This window comes from Amblyomma mixtum, chromosome 10 (assembly GCF_055824585.1).
Source record: "Amblyomma mixtum isolate Tamu chromosome 10, ASM5582458v1, whole genome shotgun sequence".
NCBI classification, from domain to species: Eukaryota; Metazoa; Arthropoda; class Arachnida; order Ixodida; family Ixodidae; genus Amblyomma; species Amblyomma mixtum.
Window position 1 is genome coordinate 9,548,258 of NC_143021.1, and position 21,043 is coordinate 9,569,300.

The following is a 21,043-nucleotide window of genomic DNA, read 5'->3' on the forward strand; positions in this document are numbered from 1 at the left end:
TTGCCTGTCTTGAGACAGCCGAGTATTCGTGGAGCCCTTTGGCAGAAAAAATCAATGCAGAAACAAAGAGAACTAAAGTAATGCCAAATAGTCCTTCAGTTCGTGGAAGAAAAATAATGTACTACATCCTACATGTCGGTATGCAAAGTGTTCCTTTTTTGGAACATACGGGCTCGGCAGCAGCAAAATTCAAACAGGCAATGGAGTCCCTCATTACGCCGGCTGGCGTAAACACTGTACCATTCTATTAGATATGTGGGCAGACCGATTTCCGGGTGTTGTGTGGCACCGCGTTCGTGGGCAGCGCTCCAAGCGCATACAGCGTACGTTGGCCTCACCGCATCTCGTCGGGCTCTCACCTTACGGCTACGTGATGCGTCTGAGAGGCGCTTGCAAGCTTTCGTGGGGTATCACGACCACCACCCGATGACGGCAAACGCTGCACGAAGCGAAAAGCGTGGCGCATGAAGGTTGTGCCCCCCCCCCCCCCCCCTTTAACTTCCCCACAGTTGCTCTGACCACGCGTGTCAGCTCCGGAACGGCAGTGCCCTCCCCGAGCGACGCCCTACCTGAAAACGACGAAGGCAGCGCGAAGCACGTGACAGGAAGGTCACGTGAACACATGGGAAGGAGCCACGTGTGGGTCGTCGTGGGACGACGGATCACAGATATGCTGTAAAAGCCGTTGCTCGGGAAATGCTTTCCTGCCTACTGCGGCTTCTGAAGTGCAGAATGCGATACACCTCTCACGGTGCAAGAAAACAATATTAATGCAGAGCGAATTTCTCCGTAATTTGATCGCTATAATTGCGAAGACACTGCAGGCAGCTGTGAGGTTGTCTTCAGAGAGCAAGAAGAAGAAATCCGCGCTGCGCAGACCTTACAAGCTGTTTGAAACGACATTAGCATTCTGTATATGAGAAACGCCAATGTTTCAAAAATGAAACATGGGAAAAAATATGCTTAGTCTTTGTAAATGTGCCCACTTTTTTGTTTGTTTGTTTTTTCACGCGTATTTTAGAAATCACAGGTTGATTCCAAGTAGGAGTTTTCGTCTCTCAATCATTTCTTCACAGTGCGGCATTCAAAGGGTTAAACAAATTGACGGGACGGCTACCGCATGGCTACTCAAGATTCGGCGACAGCTGTGACGGCATATATACCTACGGATAGGTTGTGGTGAGAGAATATGAGAGCTATCTCACGTCTGCGTAGTTCTAGGGCGCTCTTTTTAGTTTTCCACGCGTAGTCGTTTTTCGTCTAGGTCTGCTCTCCGGTCCGAAGTTCTAGAAGTTCAGCGCCGCCGATGATCTTCTCCTCGGGCGGCGCGTTTCGCAGCATGTGCCGCAGATGGACCGTGCCATGGAACTAAGTCGCGAGCATGTAGCGCAGTAAATAGAAAGGCTACGAAGGTGCCCCGTCATAGCGCGTTTCAGAGCGGCGTTAAGCATAGCCTTGTTTTTGTTCCGTGTGCTACCACAAGGCCTCGTATTCGGGAGGCGCTGGGTTCGATGTCCAGTGCCGCCCGGTAGCCACCGGTTCTCTGATCGATACAAGTTTCTCCCCTGCCTGGTGCTAGGCTCTTCTGGGGCGAGGTGCTTGGGAAAGGACCTCTGGTCACTTTAAAATCCCTCGAATGGAAAATCTATCCCACAGGAACTGAAATCTCACCACCTCGCAACCACAAATGCTCGCTTCATAGTACGATCGCATAGTTCTGATTCACAAAATATTTCTCCTCTTAATTTCGTGAACCAGGTTGATGTTGCGATGGTTTTCGAGGCCTTTCACGAGAGCGGTCGCAGATTCCAGCTCCGAGTACGCGCTCAGACACGCGCATACATGCATGTGGTGAGCGTTTTCGGAGAGGTCTTAGTTGAGCGCGAAACGAGAGCGTAGTCTTCATTGTGTTCTGCGCATGGAAAGGCGGATATGCTTTTACGAATGCTTGATTGATTGAAACATGTCCTTTATTAAGAGTCCTCACCAGTACATCTCTCGAGGCATCTAGTGCGGGCACATATGTGGCCACACAGTTGTCACTGACGGTAGCCGAGGAGAGTGCTGATTCTGTTGCTCGGGCCTTCTGCCACATGTGCTTAAAATATGAAGTCTAATGTTTGACGGAAACCCGTCTGGTCGGGATGGTACATGACAAAATTAGAAGGCGCCGACCAAAAGAAAAGAAGAGATGACGTTTCGGCTCCCCCACGGGAGCCTTGTTCACAATGAGGCACAAAGTAGCTGCGTTGTCCATTTTATACACGGCGCAAGAGCGTACCCAGGCACCTGGCGTAGATTGGGGGCAAGTTCCCGTCATTCCGATTAAGCGTATGCGCTGTCGTCTGGATAATGAGCGATTCCAGATAGAGGCGTGATATCCTGTCCTTTTCTTTTTCGATCACACGAGCTTGCTCACGAGAACAAGTTGTAGAGGCTTAGGCTGTGCCGGGGGAATAGTTCGTCGGATGCCCCCAAAGCGTTTGTGCGAAACCTTTCCTCCTACCAGCCGAACAAGGCGGAATTCTCTGTCCTGAGCCTGGGCCTGAATTTCAACACTGGTCCCGCCCCCGACGCCAGGAAGGTCATATGTGCTGCAGAGAATGTTTTAAACCAGGTTGAACCGTCGCGTCGAGAAGAAGACCGCACACGCGTGGTGAGTGTCCTTTCCAAGCTACGCTTGCATTCATCGATCTCTCCCCTTACGCGCCAAGAAAAAGAAGCTATTACAAGCCTCCGTACTAACCCAGATATTGTGATACTTCCGGCCGACAAGGGGAATGCCACTGTGCTTCTAGATAAGGGCGACTACAAAACGAAAATGCTGGCCCTCTTGGAGGACGGTAGCACTTACCCTCGTCTCGCTCGAGATCCGACGGCCAAGGTGCAGAGAGAACTACAGAAATTGCTGGCCGATGTCTTTCGAATGGTGCCCCCGCAGCGTAGGTCGCTGTACTACTACCTCTTGTGCCACAATGGCTCAGCCCCGGCGATCTACGGCCTACCAAAGATTCACAAGCTTGACGTCCCTTTGCGCACCATAGTGGATTTCACGCGTTCGCCGCTTCAGAACCTGTCCAAGTTTCTGCACAAAGTTATCTCCCCTCTCGTCGGCAGGAGCCCTACACACCTACGCAACACCCATGACTTAATCGAAAAGGTTCAAAACCTTGAAATCAACGCCGAAGAAATCACGGTTTCATTCGACGTAAAGTCACTCTTCACGAGTGTGCCGATTGACCTTGCCGTGGAAGTATGCACAGCCGCCCTTGAATCAGACCCATCACTGCCAGAAAGAACATCGATAGATGTGCATGGCTTGACCCGCCTTCTCAGATTCTGCCTGTCAAACACGTACTTCACTTTCGAGGGTGTCCCGTTCAGGCAGATTCATGGAGCCCCCATGGGTGCATCAATTTCCGTGACGGTCGCCAACTTGACCATGGAAGAAATCGAAGGCCGCGCCCTTGCGTCCTTCACGCCTGCCCCGAAGGTGTTCCTGAGGTACGTGGATGACTGTTTTTGCATCCTGAAGAAAGAAGCATTACATGACTTTGCTATTCACCTTAACAGCTTGGAACCTAGCATACAGTTCACCGTTGAAGAGGAAACCGACGGCCATCTCCCGTTTTTAGATATTCTCGTTTCGAGACAGTCCTCAAGTCTAAATTTCACTGTTTACAGGAAACCCACCGCACACCGGCCGTTTTAAGTCCGTTCACCCTGATTGCCAGAAACGTTCCGTGGTGTCTTCGCTCCTCCGACGAAAAGAGGTGTGTTCCAGAGGAGAAGACCGGATTGCTGTAGATGTACTTGTACGGCGAGACTTGTCCACCTGTGGCTATCCTGTACACGCCATGGACTCTGTCCATGGCGTGTACAGGCTGCAGGCAAAACCCGCAGCCCAGAAACGAGCCGCGATTCCCTATGTCCCTGGCATCAGCGAACCTTTGGCGCGCATATTACGGTCATACGATGTAAAGACTTTGGATTCATATTTGCTAGCGCTTAGTGAACACACGGGACAAGAACACAAATACACAGGACAGACGCTAGCGTCTGTCCTCTGTATTTGTGTTCTTGTCCCGTGTGTTCACTAAGCGCTAGCAAATATGAATCCAAATGCTTTCCAACTAGCCCAAGTTTCCGCCTTAATAGATGTAAAGACCGCGCATGTACCCGCTCGAAAGCTGAGGAGTCAGCTTGTGCACGTCAAAGATAAACTGAAGAAGGAAAAGTTCCCAGGTGTTATTTATTCGATCCCATGTGCGGTTTGCCCGTCTGTGTACATTGGCGAGTCGGGTGACTTTGAGCGGAGACTGCGTGATCACAAGAATGACGTCAAAAACCGGCGCGCAGATCAAAATGCGCTTGCCGAGCACTCAGTATCCGCCAGACACAACATAGACTGGGCAGAGGCACGTGTGATCGAAAAAGAAAAGGACAGGATATGACGCCTCTATCTGGAATCGCTGATTATTCAGACGACAGCGCATACGCTTAATCGGAATGACGGGAACTTGCCCCCAATCTACGCCAGGTGCCTGGGTTCGCTCTTGCGCCGTGTATAAAATGGACAACGCAGCTACGTTCTGCCTCATTGTGAACAACGCTCCCGTGAGGGAGCCGAAACGTCATCTCATCCCTTCTTTTGGTCGGCGCCTTCTAATTTCGTCGTGTTTAAAATATCTGCGAAGTACCGTACGCATTCACTTCTTCGCGTTTGGCTCATTAAAGATATAAATCGAAAATTTTCCGAAAGCAGATCATCATGCAAGCACACGAGGCACGTGAGGCGCCGACACGCAAGGCCGGATTGTACAGCGCCTTTCATTTCAGTGCCAGTCCGCTACGGTAGCTAAAAATGTAGCATTAGAGATACGACACGAAGCTAAATTCGGGCAGTTATCCCGCTTGCTCTACAGATGAACGTTCAACCTTCGGACATCAAAAGCCGGCAGCCGACAGACTACGGTTGAACGAAACGTATCCAGACTCTTTTCTGATTACAGCCAACGGGAAGTTCACGAACGTAGAAATCGCAAGGACCACAGCAGAGTCAATCACATATGATTGACTATGCTCTGGTCATACCAGCCATACTTAGTGCGTACTAAACAAACACGCAATAATCCGAGAGTACGGCTTGTCGTTTGATAAACAACGCACGGGCAGTTTTTCCCTCCGATGTGGTGTCGACTGAAACACGTTAGACTGCGATTGCTCATCGCATGCTTTTGAGGATTTCTCGAAGCTTACACAGCACACTGTGCACCGAAGGCACACGCTCGCGTTGTCGTCGCCGATGTTTACGAGTGCGAGCTTGACCAGCTGCATGTTCTGCAGTCTGTGGCACGCAGCCCGCAATAACTGCAAAACGTTGTTTTCGATACCAAGCAGCCTATTTCTGTTGTACGCGTGCGTAGCAATGAGACGCAGCAGAACGCGAAGCTAGAGAGAGCATTTGCCCTCCCTTATCCGCGACTTGCTTGGCGCCGTGGGTTCCGGCTCCGGGCGTCCCGGAGCCGGAACCCGTATTTTTTCGCCGTCTTGGACCTGAACCCGAACCGGAACGAATCAAAGGAACCGTTCCGAACCGGTTCAGTACTGGGTTCAGGCCCACTTTTTTTTTTTCATTTTTTCGCAGCCCGGCTTATCTTGCTTTCTTAGACAAAATTAAATGTGCTAACAGGTAGATTTGCCAACTGAAAGCTACCTGCGCTAGGCAGTGCGAAAACGACATTCAGTCCATGCAATAGCAAAACTGAAAAAAGTCCCGTGCCTAAGAAGAAATCTAATTGGCGCTTCTGCAGTGTGCTTTCGGTAATTCTAAAGCATTATACGACAGATCAATGCGAAATCCTCATTTTATTAGAATATCTTCCTTTTGCATCTTTGCTTATGGCTTTATTCAAATTGTTAGCACTGTTCTAACTAATAAGGCACCCAGTGATAATAGATTCGGAAATTTCATTGCGTCATGTACCAAAAGTATGGGAAACATAGGCGCATCCACACAGCCCCATTGTGCAACAATTACTTTCGGAGGCATTCGTTGTCCCAGACAGCAGGTACTTAATAAAACGCTTCCCTAAGTCTCAGCGGGCCAATAGAGGGGGAAAAAATGGCGGAGTGGCTTTGGCGCTCGGCTGCTGATCCCAAGGTTGCGGTTTCGATTGCGGCGAAATTTAGAAAAGCTCGTCTGCTGCGTGAGGTCAGCGCACGTTGAAAGAACCGTGCTTGTCTACGCTAATCTGGAGTCCTCGATCCACTACAGCGTCCATGATAGCCTCTGCGTCGCTCCGACACGTTAATCCCCATTGTTACTATTGTTGCTATTGTTACAGGCGCACAAGCTTTGCTCAAGGCCGGTTCACACCAGGCGTAGCAGGCGTACGAAGTCAGTCCCCGATGGCGTCCTACCTACCCGACTTCCGCCACGTCCGCATTTCAACCCCGTCGTCTTCGCTCGTCCGTGGGACTATTATTACACTTAGGCTCTATACACAGATATTACTATCGCTACAAAATGGAGGACGTATAAATTGGTGTTTTCTTTTCAGAATCCGAACAATCTTTGTTGCACGCCACGGAAACAAGCATGGAAATACGGGCTTGTTGCCGTGGTAGAGATACTTGGGAGCTAATTGGGAGGGGGAGCTTGAAGGTTGGCGAAGATGCATTTTTACCTGAGAGTGCCTGCATGTGCACCCACCGGAGTGTGCATCAATGGTGTAGGTTGCACACGCGCACGCACACACACAGATATTATTTTTGGGAAAGGATTATATACTGGTAGCGCAATAAAAAAAAAACTACCTGACTCTAACCCCGAGTGGGGTTCGTACCAGTGGCGGCGCAAAAGAGAAGCTTCGTGTACCAATGTGTTAGGGTACTCGGCCATGTACGAAGCTTCCTTTTATTGTTGTTGCAATGAATATCAGTAACGCTCCTCAGCCTCCTCGTGCCTTACTCGACCTCGTCGAATTCAGCGATCTCAGCATACGGCTTCACGTCACCGTCACGCCACTATCTCGGGGTAATTACAAAATTCCGTAAGGCGCGTACGTCAAGAAAGGGCAGCCAGTCGGGAGGTTCAATCAGCGCAGCATATTCCCCCTGCGCTAAAATGCACCGTTCTCTGAACAATGACCTCGTTGACAGCGACGGTTTTGCGTGTTTATCTATCATGTGAATTTCCGCACTCTAAACGGTCCTAATAACGCGAATAGTTCGCACGGAATTCCCGAGTCTTTCATCACAGGATTAAATCTTAATGTGTAAGGCATGATCTCAGTGTCTCGTGTTAAGAGACTACTCAAGTATACTTAAATGTACCAAAAGGCGGGTAGTGACAGCTGATCCGGATCATGAGCGGGAAATAACTAGAAGGGTAAGAATGGGGTGAAGCGCATATGGCAGGTTATCTCAGATCATGAATGGCAGTTTGCCAATATCCGTCAAGAGAAAAGTATGCAACAGCTGTATCCTACCGGTACTCACCTATGGGGCAGAAAGGTGGAGGCTAACAAGGAGGGTTCAGCTTAAACTAAGGAGAACGCAGCGAGCTATGGAAAGGAAAATGATAGGTGTAACGTTAAGAGATCGGAAGCGGGCGGAGTGGGTGAGAGAACAAACGCGCGTTAATGACATCTTAGTTGAAATCAAGAGGAAGAAATGGGTTTGGGCAGGGCATGTAATGCGAAGGCAAGATAACCGCTGGTCCTTAAGGGTAACGGAGTGGATTCCAAGAGAAAGCAAACGCAGCAGGGGCGGCAGAAATTTAGGTGGACGGATGAGATTAAGAAATTTGCGGGAATACGGTGGCCGCGACTAGCGAAGGACAGGGTTAATTGGAGAGACATGGGAGAGGCCTTTGCCCTGCAGTGGGCGTAGTCAGGCTGATGATGATGATGATGACCGAAAGAACAAAGGATCACGACCAAAAAAAAGATATTTCATTCCTCAATAGTTTCTCTTTTGCTCGCCCATGTAGCAATACACTGACCACGGCACAAACGTTCCCTTGATGCGGAGGTACGTCCTAACGCGCAAGGGCCCCGTTTGAAGTCAAAGAAAGGTTTTCGCAGCCCACTGAATCGACATTTCAAAGTCTGCGCTGCTTTGGCAAACAGGGACAAACAAACAGAGACGCCAAGCGCCAGCCGCGCAGTCTTTGAAATTACGATATTCCAACGAGCCCAATGCAAAGCACTTCTCAACTGAATCTAAATCGGCGGAAATCCGCTAAAACACACTGGTGTCAAGAAGGGCTAGGCAATGCTGCAGGTATGTGCGTAGAGGAAGTAATGACTGATCAGAATCTTTGTGATTTGCCTTCTGGAGAGGTTGGTCAGGTATTCTAAGGAAAAGCGAAGAGTGAGGAAACCGAATGTATAAGCACAAAATTCTCTCACGACCTTATTCACAACAGACAGATGACTTAGCCGCATATTAAGCACAGTTGCCAGGAAGGGGTTGTTTGTGGTTTTTAAAAATAAAAACCCTTAAACAAGGTAGTGTATAAAAGGTGCACGATAGAGTCACCAGTCCCTTATCAAGGGAGCAACAACCTCGGTCATGTACAGGCTTAATTCCATTGCAATGCCTCAGAAAAGTCATAAAAATTTATGTACTGCGCGTACCTTCATTCCTCGCATAATGCAGCACTTGCAATTGTGTCGCAGCCCAAGTCAGAGGAAGATGTGGCAAATTTGTGCCCTTGCAAAAACGATGTGCTCCCAACGCGTTCAAGCTTGCTTTTTTTTTTTAGCAGAACAAAAGAGTGCGACGTCGTGAGCATAGGCAAAAGTCAATTTTACACTGTACTTGCGAGCAACGATTATATATGGACATGGATTCAGAGTTACTGCGTAATTTCCTTTCCTTACATTGATTTTCTTCATTACGGCCCCTCTTTCTGTTTCTTGTATCTCAAGCCCCTATAGCTCGAGATATTGCAATAAGATAGTGAGCCCTAGGGGTTCGAGATATATAACGCGAGTTACAAAGGCGACGTCAAACAGGTGATTTAAATAAATATATTTGGTAAACTCTTAGCTACAAGGGGGAGCCAGCACACCTACGAGCCTCTTGTTGGTTGGCCGGTTGAGGAGTAAGGTCGGAAGGAGGGGGGAGGGTGAAGGTGTGAACCCAAACCCGAGCCGAACATGCAAAAATTCCGCTTCGACACCCTGCTTGAAGGAAATAATTTTTGGGGGTCTATTTTTGCCTGTAGCGCTTTACGCGCGCGCCTTCTCTTTTCGTTCTTTGTTATCGTGTTCAAACTTCATCTGCGATGTGTAATAAACTTCAGTTGCTTGTCTGAGCTGGTGTGTTGCTTCTTTGTTCCATTGCATGTGTTTGTTTTGTTGTGCGCAGTGTTTGAATGTAGATCAACTTGCTCCTCTCGCCCACTGAGCCCCTTCTGCAGTTCCGGACTTGCGCTCAATGTCCCCACCACCATCGCTATGCACAAGCATTTACTCCTTGTTGGAGCGTGTTGGTGCAGCATTAACTGAAGTAACCGATGTAAAATATTTAGGAATTCACCTTAAACCAGACCTAAACTGGACAACGTATGTTGACTACGTTTGCAATAAGGCCATGTGAAAGCTCCGGGCATTTTGTCGAAAACTGCATGATGCCACTGCAGAGGTAAAACCAATAGCTTACAAGATGTCTGTTCTTCCAGTGCTGAATTATGCTGGTCACGTTTGGGAGCCGTACACTCAACAGAACATTTCGAAATGTGAACGGATACAAAACAAAGGTCTAAGATTTATCTTCAACTCGTACTCTAGAACCCGATCAGTGTCTGAACTTACTTAGAAACAGGGCCGGGCTAACAACTGTGAAGCAGAAAATGCAGTTTAACAGGCTCATATTCTTTCTTCATGTGACTATAAGGTCAATCTGTACCGATACATCAAACATTGAATACTTCTGGTACCAGAACGAAACATTCTAAACATATCACACCGCTAGCTTTTAGAACAAATTCTTTCAAATATTCCTTTCTGGTTCGCACTATTGACGAATGGAATAAATTACCAAAAGAGGTTGTTCAATGTTCGGATTTGAAAGCTTTTGAAAACACCCTCGAGAAATATTTGTGACTGTTTTGAACTAGTATGTTTTTGACCCATATAACATGTCATTTGGTCTTAATCCTTCTTACAATTTATTGTCTGCTGTTTGCGCCTGCTTGGGGCGCTGTATTGTTTCATATTGCTTGCGTATTCGTATCTCTCCTATGTAATCCTCCTGAGGCGGTGACCTGTTGAAGTATTGCATCTTGCTTTTGATTATTTATTTCCGCTATATCCGTGGCTTTCGTTTGTGAATGGTTCGAAGGAAACCAGCTTTGATGAGTTTCTGTTATGTAGTGCTTTATACCCTAAATGCTATGCAGTGAATTGTCCCATGTCTGATTGTACATTGTACCTTTGTATTGTGGTTTATATTGTTCAACATTCGCTACTCCTGTCTTGGCATAAGCTGACAGTATGAAAAAATAAAAATAAACAAACACGACAGCGGACGCACCGAGGCCTGCTCGGTGGCTTGCGGCCTCGCAAGTGGCGGCAGCTGCTGTTTATGCAGCACGTGCTGGCCAGCTGAGCGGAAGTATAGCGCGAGGCGTTTCTCGCAACAACGACGACACTTCGCCGGGGATCTCAAGCGTGTCCGTGCGACCTCCCCTCATTGTCACCCGCGCTGCTTTCAGAGACCCTCTACGCTCCAGCGGTCGGGTTCTGGCTGGTGCCGAGACTGAGCGAGACACTCACAAAGCGCTAGCCAGGCGATCTGTGTCGCGCTTGCGTCGGGTCTCGTTTAGGGCACCGAGAGTGAGAGTTCCAGTGTTATCGCCTCACAGAAAAGCCGCATAACGAAGAATATTAGTGCCCTGTGACAAATAAAGGCGTAAAAAAGAACGCATGGCCCCATGTAAGTGTGCATTGTTGCCGGTCATTTCTTTTTTCCTAACTGCATGTCATCATCATCATCAGCCTGACTACGCCCACTGCATGACAAAGGCCTTTCCCATGTCACTCCAATTAAACCTGTCCTCTGCCAGCCGCGGCTATTATCCTCGCAAACTTCTTAATCTCATCCGCCCACCTAACTTTCTGCCAACCCCTGCTACGCTTGAATCAGTTGGTTACCCTAAAGGACCACCGGTTATCTTGCCTTCACATTATATGCCCTGCCCAAGCCCATTTCCTCCTCCTGATTTTGACTAGGGTGGTATTAACCGCATTTGTTCCCTGACCCACTCTGACTTCTTCCTGTCTCTTAGCATTACGCCTATCATTTTCCATTCCGTAGCTGGCTGCGTTTTCTTCAATACAAGTTCGTCCTCAATTTTTGCCCTCAATTTTTGTCCTCAATTTTTAAAAATTATTAGCACGCCTCCTTGTAACACCTGGCATACGTTCACGGTTATACTCTAATGGCGGCTAGTAACTTTCCTACACAAAGTTGGAGGGCTGCGTCTCTCATATTTCCAGGCATTCTTTCCGTCCTCTCCGTTACTTTTTCGGGCAGCGTGACGGCATATCGGGCTGTCGCTGCAAATTCCGGCTGGCGTCCCAAACGTGAAGGTCACAGTTTCAACCGATGGATGACTGAACTGGCTGCTCCTGGCCCAATTTTTTTTGCAAACTTTCAGAATGGCGCGATGAAAGCGCGTCAAATCTGCAGGTCGTGTGAGGTTCCTTCGACGATATATTTTCCCTCTGAAAAGTTTCTCAGATTTAGGAATGACTCAGAATGGTGAACTACAACTTCTCCCAATTTCCTTCCTATGTGAGCCTCCACTTTGAGTCAGCTACTCAAGCCTGCAAAGGAGCTGACACGAAGTATACATGCCGCTATCGTCCTTGGGGGCGCGGCTGCAGTTCACCCATTGTATGACGCCGCCTGCGCTGCCGCGGAGCGTCGTCAGTGCCTTCTCCACACACCAGCGAAGGACATTGTGAAGACATTTGCTCGCGTAGCCTTTTACGGCGGCTGTGCGGCGCACAGTTTTCGTTCTTGAGTCTTCGTAAACCTGGCCGCCTTGAGAAACTTTGCCAAGCGTTCGCTAGCGGCGCCAGAAACTTTTACACACACATTGTCTAACGCTTTTAGTGAGCATATATGCTCAGTATTAAATTTAGATGTATGTCGAACGCCTCCGTTTACGCCTGCCTCTTTATGGCTGCTTTGAACGGCGTTTAGTCGCTTAGGCTGCAATAGCTCCCTCTATCCTGGTTGAACGATTAGAATTCACTTTTTCGTTTAAACTTTTCGCGCACAAGTTCAAATCGAGGCCGACCCCATTGAGCTATTGATTACATGGGTTTCGAAAATCGGCCGCGCCGCGAAGATCTCGGTGGCTTTGGAAGGAAATCTTTTTTTTTTTTGCAGGCATTTTCTACTCTAGTCTGTGCATGCATACCTGGGGTGTTTAAAGCGCAAGAGAGAGAGGCGACAGAAGAAACGAAGGTAACGGAGCACACCGATCTCTACTTCGCTCTATTTTGAATGACCTTAATCCTGGTTACAAATAGGTGTTTTTCTAAAGTTGTTCCAATCCTTTCTAACGCAGTTACGCCTGCTGTACATTGCCCGGTTTCATTCACGCAGATGATGCAGCAAAATTGATACTCTAAATGACTTATATCAAATATTTCAGTAAGAAACTGTCACCTAGTTTCTTCGGAGATATCAATAAATCTTGAGTCCAGCTTTTGGTTCCCTTCAAATGAAAAGAAAGGGGTCCATCTCGCATGGATCACAAAACAAACTGTTGCAACTGTCGCGTCAAGCCACAGGGTTACGCCATTCCAAGTATTTTTGTGATTTCCAGAAAGTTTATTTAATGAAGCAAGTAAAGGGGAACTTCGTAATATGCCGAGGTCCACCAAAAATTCTATTACAATGTTACCTCGAGAAGTGTCCTGAAAAGCAACCTCCATAAGCTTCCGTTGTACTTCCAATACTTTCATGATTGACGCGTTCCCCAACTGCGCCCCTCTGATTTCTGCATTCAACGCGTTTTTCACAGCAGTTTTAACAACAAACATCCTTGCTTCCCTTATAACTCATATTCTTCAGTTTATGGTCACAACTCAGAAGCAGGTGTTCATAATTCATTCTTGGGTTCGGACATAAATAGAGCTCTGGACCGGATGAGATATAACATGCATTTTTCCTACGTGATTTTAGCTGGGTGAGTGGGTAGTTCACCAGTATTTTTAAAATATGGACATTAGTAGAAATTAACTAGCGCAATATTGCCAAGATACACACTTATTTCTTTCATATGCTGCTTCTCAAAGCGAAAAATCTCCTCCTCAGCAACCTCCAGCATGGCTTTCGCCGCGGATTTATCAACATTACACAGTGAACTCAATTCACTCGTGACGTGAGCCGTTCGCTTAATATGGATGAATAGGTTGAACGCATGGTCATAGCATTGTCGACAGCGTTTGGTATTCAATTGCAATTTTGCACAAGCCGAGCTGTACATTAAACTAACTTCCTCTGTTTAATTGCATAGCTCGTTTACTTTCACAACGCTAGAGACACGTTTCGACTTTATCATCACTGATTTATACTCTTGAACAAGCTTAGTAACTTAATCAATCTTCTGTAAGTGGCCCGTGCACTACTCGTCAAGTGAACCATAATTTCTCTAAAACTGCTTTCATGACCTTTTCTATGCCCTCATGTAATATCCAGTTCATACGTTGGTCCAATTGTAATTACGTAAAACAAATATTTTAATATAAACACGTCGGCATCACACTGGTACGTGCTAGATTACGGTCAAAGTACGCATATCTGGTTTCTAACAAAGGTCTTAGAAAACTCGGATACAACCGTCGCGATTCGTGTGTTAATCCGTTAGACACTCAGTTACTAGGATCCAGTACTGTGCTTCATCTAATATCATGGTTCGGCTTTGTGGAAACCCCACAACCTAGCTGACATTAATAAATTAAAACCGGTGCTAAAGAAGGTGACGACCATTTTGCTTTTCGGTCATATACAGGAAATATGTTGTCTTCTAATCTATCTACTCGGTGGCACACTGCTTCTTTCAATGCGTCTAACAGAATGTTTTAAGTTTTCACACTCGTTAATTAGCTCTCCGATTTGAGCCCCTTGATAACTGTAGTTCAAATTTTCTCCGTTATCGGCCACCAGAACTAGACTCGAGACTAGATGTCGACAACTAGACATTTCAGGTTTCAACCTCGCAGCTGACAAATTTACTAGTAGTTCTATTTTTTTCTGCGCACCATGAGCAGTTCGGAACTTCCTTCCTTGTGGAACTCGCACTCTGGGTTCTGATGGAATTTTAGACGCCGCTGTCTGCGACTCATTCTTTTGCTTCCTGCCTTAGCTTCGTGTGAGGCTAACATAAACTTGCGCCCACCTTTCCCGTCGCTATGAGGCGGGCCAGCTCGCAAGCAGGTTTCAGGAGCAGCGGGTCGGTGACGGGGGGCAGCGTGCCGCGGCCGGGCTGTCGACGACACGCACTGCCCGCCACGCACGCCGCGTCCACCAGGGCATCCACCAGGCGCCGCACCAGGCCGCCCAGCCAGGCACGCCAGACGCAGCCCAGCGGGGGTCCCACCACCACCACGGGCGGCTCGGTGGCCATCCGGGCTGCTCAGTTCACTGCAGCAGCAGCAGTCACTGTATAGCAGAGTGACTCTCCGAGCCTAACGTCCCAGCATCATCATCATCATCAGCCTGACTACGCCCACTGCAGAGCAAAGGCCTCTCTCATGTCTCTCCAACTGACCCTGTCCTTGGGCGGTTGCGGCCACCGTATCCCCGCAGACTTCTTGATCTCATCCGCCCACCCAACTTTCTGACGCCCCCTGCTGCGATTGCCTACTCTTAGAATCCACTCCGTTACCTTTAAGGACCAGCGGTTATCTTGCCTTCGCACTGCATGCCCTGCCCAAGCCCATTTCTTCCTCTTGATTTCAACTAGGATGTCGTTAAAGCGCGTTTGTTCTCTCACCCACTCCGCCCGCTTCCGATCTCTTAACGTTACACCCATCATTTTTCTTTCCATAGCTCGCTGCATTGTCCTTAACTTAACTAGCTGAACCCTCCTTGTTAGCCTCCAAGTTTCTGCCCCATAGATGAGTACCGGTAAGATGCAGCTGTTGTCCCAGCGCATCAGTCTGTATTGAATGGCGCGTGCCATGCACCCAAATAAGTTCTTCGATGACTCGTGGTAGTCTAGGGGATACGTTGTCATACTCAGTGCGAAATCGGTCAGATTCAAAGCGCAAGTAGAAACGTTTCACAAACGTCGCAGTACCCTGCCGGTGCACATTTGCCAGCTGAGAAGCAAACACTAAGAAATTGCTTCATAGTTTTATTCGCAATGCTATGAATGCTGGATCGGTACCGCTCCCCTGAACGCGATAATGCAATCATTACAGCCAGTTTAGAACAACAACAAAAAAAATGCTCACCACAGCTTGTGCAGTATCCTCAGCTCGTTCCCATGGCAGCGGTCGTACGAAGCTGCGCACCGCACCAGTTGACAAGAACTCCAACGCAGCACTCCAAGGACCGCACAAATCGCCAAAACAAACCGTCCTTTTCACGGTGCACTCCGCGCACTGACAGCTGGCACGATCTCCTAGAGGACGCGGCTGACCAGGCGTTCGTTCCGATAGCGGTTTCGGTTCCCACCATCCGAGTGTGCGAGCAGTGATGAACTCCGAGCATGCATGCACCAGGAGAGCCAGCGAAGTTGCGTCACGTGCAGAAGAGCGCGTCCAGGACGCAGCAGCCTTCGTGTTTGGCACGAGCGCGGCGCACCGAGTTGGCAGCGTGGTGTGGCGGGCGGCGCCTTGCGCGGCGCGGGTCATCCGCTCGTGTGGGCCGCCAGCAGGAAAAGGCGAAAGCGCTTAACGGGAGCAGCGCGTGGTTTCCTCCTGGGGCCGCCGGTCAGCGGCTGGAGGCAACAGCGCGCCACCGCGCGAGACACGCGGAAAGCGCCACCCGGCCGCGTGTCTGTCGAGGCCAGGGACCCGCCTTTCGTAGACATCACCCCGTATCAGACACCCCCCCACTTAACCCCGTCATTCTCAGGCACTGGAAACGTCGGATAACAGTTGCGAGCTTCTATGCTCCCATCACTAAGGAACTGTTCACTGGACTACTGGAAAAAAAAACGCGGGACTTATGAAGTGAAATACTATTTCCGAATTTCGATGGAGGAGAAACTCTAGAGGCCCGTGTGCTGTGCGATGTCAGTGAACGTTAAAGAACCCCAGGTGGTCGAAATTTCCGGAGACCTTCACTACGGCGTCTCTCATAGCCTGAGTCGCTTTGGAACTTTAAACCACAATAAACCAATAAACCAACAATTACAGCATAATTATGTTTCCCTCCTTTTTATGATCTATGAACTTCTAAAAACGCTGAAATTCGTTGTAAAAGGGAAGACCGTAGTTTTAACCCTGAGCAAAATTCAAAACTGCCCACTACCTTGCAATACATGCACTACTTTTTTTTTTTTCAAAGTTAAGGGTGCATTCACGTGTCTATAACTCGCACCCCCCATAATGGGTGCAAGGTTGGCCGGCTACAGCCACACAACCGGATGCGTTGGCTACAGCTGCACTCTTCTGTCGATTGTTTTGAAGCTGCACATATCTTGAGCTTTATAGTTGCCCATTTACTGACTGCTTGTAAAGACGCTCATATTTTTTGAGCACGTTTACTGTTGGAATGAAGGCGAAAAGTGCCTGGAAAAGATTACAGGACGTTTGCGAGTTTGTAACGCGTATGATGCAGCATTCGCTAGCTTCTCAGCTGGCTTGTCAGATTATAAAAGTTTACGGCCAGCTTGTTTTAAGCGCTCACAGCTCGTTAGCATTACATGCTTTTTGCACTATGTAGCGTATTCTTTATATACGAAGTTTCTGGGTGGACTTTGCTGATCTTTCACAATGCTACCACTTTAGTCACATGTGGTCCATGCACCCTGTGTCCCAAAAATGACTGATGGATTTTGAAAATCAATAAAAAAAGGCGGAATGAGATAGAATTGTATTGTTTGCGGCCTTACGCTTAGGAAATCAGATAATTTTATCGGTATAGTTCTCAGACGAAGCGTATTTTCACCTCGATGGCTACGTCAACAAGCAGAACTCGTGATTTTGGGGAAGTGACAATCCTCATATTGCTGAACCATCATCCCTGCATTCACCAAAATTATTGATATGGGCTGCGGTTTCCTCAAAAGGAATAATATGGCCATTTTTAATACTGTACGATATCTTGAGACACTGGAAGAGTTTGTGGCGATTCATACCGCTTTGGAGGACCGTCCGAACGCCTCGTGGTTCATGCAAGATGGCACTCGTCCACACCGAACGCGTGCAGTATTTGATTTCTTGAACAAACATTTCAGTGAGCGTGTGATTGCATTACGACAAGCATACAGGAATTGGCATGGCATAGCCTCCTTATTCGCCAGACTTGACGCCCTGCGAATTTTTTCTTTGGGGTACCTGGAAGATTTTGTTTACCACCAAACTCCACAAACAATTGCGGAGCTGAAGCAGCACATCAGTACGGCATGTGAGACAATTCCAATTGACATGTTACAACGGGTGTCTGGAAACTTTTGCCTCAGACTGCGCCACGTCGCCGCAGCATCTGGTGGTCACATTCAAAATGTCACTCTTTAGTTTTCTGCAACAGTCCTAGAAAAATTTTCATACAGATGTTTTATTTTTATAGCTATCAGCGCCACCAGTTGGTGGAAATGTAAACTAAATTTCAATATTTAATGGATAAAATTCCCTGATTTCCTAAGCGAAAGGCCGCAAACAATACAATTCTATCTCATTCCGTCTTTCTTTTATTGATTTTCAAAATCCATAAGTCATTTTTGGGACAGACGGTATGAACTTGCAGGGAAGTAGCATGAGGCAAAGAGGAGGCTCAGTTCTGATTGCGTCATTTTGATCTTAGTCTTCCTGATAGGCGCCGACTGGGGGAGGTGAGGTGGAGGGGGGGGGGGGGGGGGGGCTCGAGCCCCCACCAAAATTTTTCCAGGGGAGGCTTAGCCCCCTTCCCCGAAGACTGAGCGATTGGGTCAGGGGACAGCATATATTCTGCTATGGGCTGGCACATTCACGTGGGCTACGGGGAATCCACTGTTTCTTCACCAAGAGCTTAAAATATTTTTATATTGAAATTGTAATGTTGTCATGTGCATGACCTGAGCAATCACGATATCTTGCATTTCACGTTCGATTTATCGCATGCATCGCAGTCAAAACGCTCAAAGGCCATTAGCGATTATAACAAAGCTCTTTTTGTAGCCGTTAATAACTTGGCTCCTTTTTAGATATTTTCGTACCAGGTTATCTTCGAGCGTTTAGTAGAAACGAGCTGGTGCGTGTAGCGCAATAAAGTGTCTTAAATGATTCATCGTATTATCCATCTGACACATTAGCGAGCATATTGTGACGAAGACGACGAAGCTGCCAGTGGCGCGGGACGGAGCGCTCGCGCTAGACCAGCGGCCATTAAATCATCTCTTGTTCATGGTTCATCACGCCTCATTCTTCGGCTGGCCGCCACGCTACATTTGGTGGAGGTGATGGGGACCTTCATCGCCATCCTGGTCCCAGAGCTTCGGTGTCCTGCGCCTGCCATGGACGTCGGCCGTGAGGGCCTGGTCCGCGCCGCCGGGCTGGCCGCCACGTTACAATATTAACGAGCCTGAAGTCTACTAAATCCACCTTCTTTAAAGTAACCCTACTGAACACTCAGAAGACTGATCCAAAACGCTTCTGGAACATAAGAAAGTCTGGAAACACCAATAAAGTGTCGTTAATGCACCCACCGTCGAACCTGCTCCCGACCACCTGTGCTCTACTGCACTAAATCATACTGACGCCAGCGCTCATGCAGACGAAAGCGAATATCAAGAGGAGGAAGTGTGTGTGTGTGTGTGTGTGTGTGTGTGTGTGTGTGTGTGTGTGTGTGTGTGTGTGTGTGTGTGGGTGTGTGGGTGTGTGTGTGTGTGTGTGGGTGTGTGTGTGTGTGTGGGTGTGTGTGTGTGTGTGTGTGGGTGTGTGTGTGTGTGTGTGTGTGCGTGCGTGCGTGCGCGTGTGTGTGTGTGTGTGTGGGGGGGTGTGTGTGTGTGTGTGTGTGTGTGTGTGTGTTTGTGTGTGTTTGTGTGTGTGCGCGCGTGCGTGCGTGCGTGCGTGCGTGTGTGTGTGTGTGTGTGTGTGGGTGGGTGGGTGGGTGCGCGCGCGCGCGCGTGCGTGCGTGCGTGCGTCTCCTGGAAGCGCACGTCCTGGACTACGCCGCTGTTGACCCTCGGCCGCTTATTACCAACCTGACATCTGGTGCAGGTGCTGCGTACGTCGTTAATGCACCGTACGCCCCCTTCAAGCCGCAATTCAATGATGTGCTCGGGAATCGGGACCGTGGTCTTCACCGCATGGCGATGAGGTGGGCAGACTACGGTGGGAAGTCTTCAGGAGAGGTAGCAAACTTGAAGGTTTATTTTACATAATTACAACATAAACAGAGAGACGAAAAGTAGGAAATGAAGCGCTATGAGACACGACAGATTGCGGCTTAAGTATATATATAGTATACCGTTAATATTCCCCAGGCACCTAGCTAGGGAGTCCGATATCTGGTCGAGTGTCCAATGGGCGTTTAGCCTCTTCATAGGCTCCGCCCTCACCACGTGACCGCGCGCACACCACAGAAACACGCACGGGCAAGGAGGAATCTTGGCGCCTTGCAGTCGCGGACTGCGGCTTCCAGCGGGTCGACCAGGCCCAAGGGTCGTTGGCTCCTTATGCGGCGACCCTGATCGTAGGAGAGACGAGTGTTGACAGCTCACACCGACGAACTTTTCAGGTGGGGAAGGACAAATCAGCCGTCCACTCCCGCTTTGCCGGGCTGCTCAGGTCAAGCAGGCGGTGGGTTGGCTCCGCCGCCACCACTCGGGTCTCCTCCGTCGGTCCACGGGAATGCGCAGTGCGGGAGAAGCGCCGCATTCTACATCTTCGGCGAAGGGGTTTGCTGATTCGTTCACAGCGGCGCTGTCGCCAGAAGCGCCCCCACGCCAGTGTTTCTTGCGTATTCTCCGAAAAACAGCGGCGCTTGGTCAACGTAGCCCGATGGCACCTGCCTGGCTTGTCTGTCACCGCTGGCCGGGCCTCCGCTCATAACACTACTTCCCGAATTTGGACTGCTCCCTGTTTCTCATTCTTCACTAAGGGCAAGTGCTACCACAATGAATACGCCAGCTACGGTCCCGCCGGTCCTGCTCCACCACCAACGAGAGCCACCCCATTTCCACAGTCAACCACACGAGGACGCCGAAGACAGTCTGGACCAGTATGAGCGGGGGGCCCTCTACAATGGTTGGGGCGCTTTTGCAAGATGCGCCATGTTTATTTCGCCCTCGAAGAATACGCGAGGACCTGGTTCATTAGAACAGAAAACTGGGCAAGTTGGAACGGACTCATCTTAAAACAGCGCGATACACAGGACGAGAGAAAGAAACAAGAGACGACACGAGCGCTCGTGTCGTCTCTTGTTTCTTTCTCTCGTCCTGTGTATCGCGCTGTTTTAAGATGAACCTGGTTCATCAATTATGAATCTGGCCTTGGAACTTGGGATGCGTTCAAAACAGAGTTCCTCCAAGTCTTCAGGGACAGCACGTTACGCAGGGAGAAGGCTGACATACTTTTGAAGGCCCGACATCAACTTCCCAATGAAAGTGTGACAGTGTACGCGGAGGAAATGAAGAGACTCTTCCGACGTGCGGACCCAAGCATGTCGGAGGAGAGGAAGGTGAGCTTCCTGATGAAAGGGGTGAAGGAGCAGCTGTTCGCCAGCCTGGTTCGAAGTCCTCCGGTGGCTGTAGGTGACTTCGGAAAGGAGGCGAGCTCCACCGAAAAGCCTCTTGACATGAGGGCCCCGCAGTACGACCGCATAAAAGCGTCGATGCTCACGACCACTGTGGAGGGAG

The 21,043-nt window shown here is 48.9% G+C and overlaps 1 protein-coding gene across 2 annotated transcripts in view; it reads right to left on the reverse strand.

Moving 5' to 3' along the window:
• The window catches only part of LOC149325100 (fatty-acid amide hydrolase 2-A-like), an 85,921-nt gene extending 69,903 nt beyond the window's left edge, over nt 1-16,018 (reverse strand). The window contains exons 1-2 of one of the 2 annotated variants that reach the window (XM_089563866.1): nt 15,492-15,629; nt 14,432-14,676 (exon numbers count right to left, since the gene is read on the reverse strand). In XM_089563866.1, the coding sequence (XP_089419992.1) occupies nt 14,432-14,659 (228 nt within the window). In that variant the 5' untranslated portion in view covers nt 14,660-14,676; nt 15,492-15,629. Of the gene's footprint in view, nt 1-14,431; nt 14,677-15,491 lie in introns of both variants that reach the window. The other variant, XM_089563865.1, reaches the window with a different exon arrangement.
• Between the last annotated feature and the right edge of the window lie 5,025 nt (nt 16,019-21,043).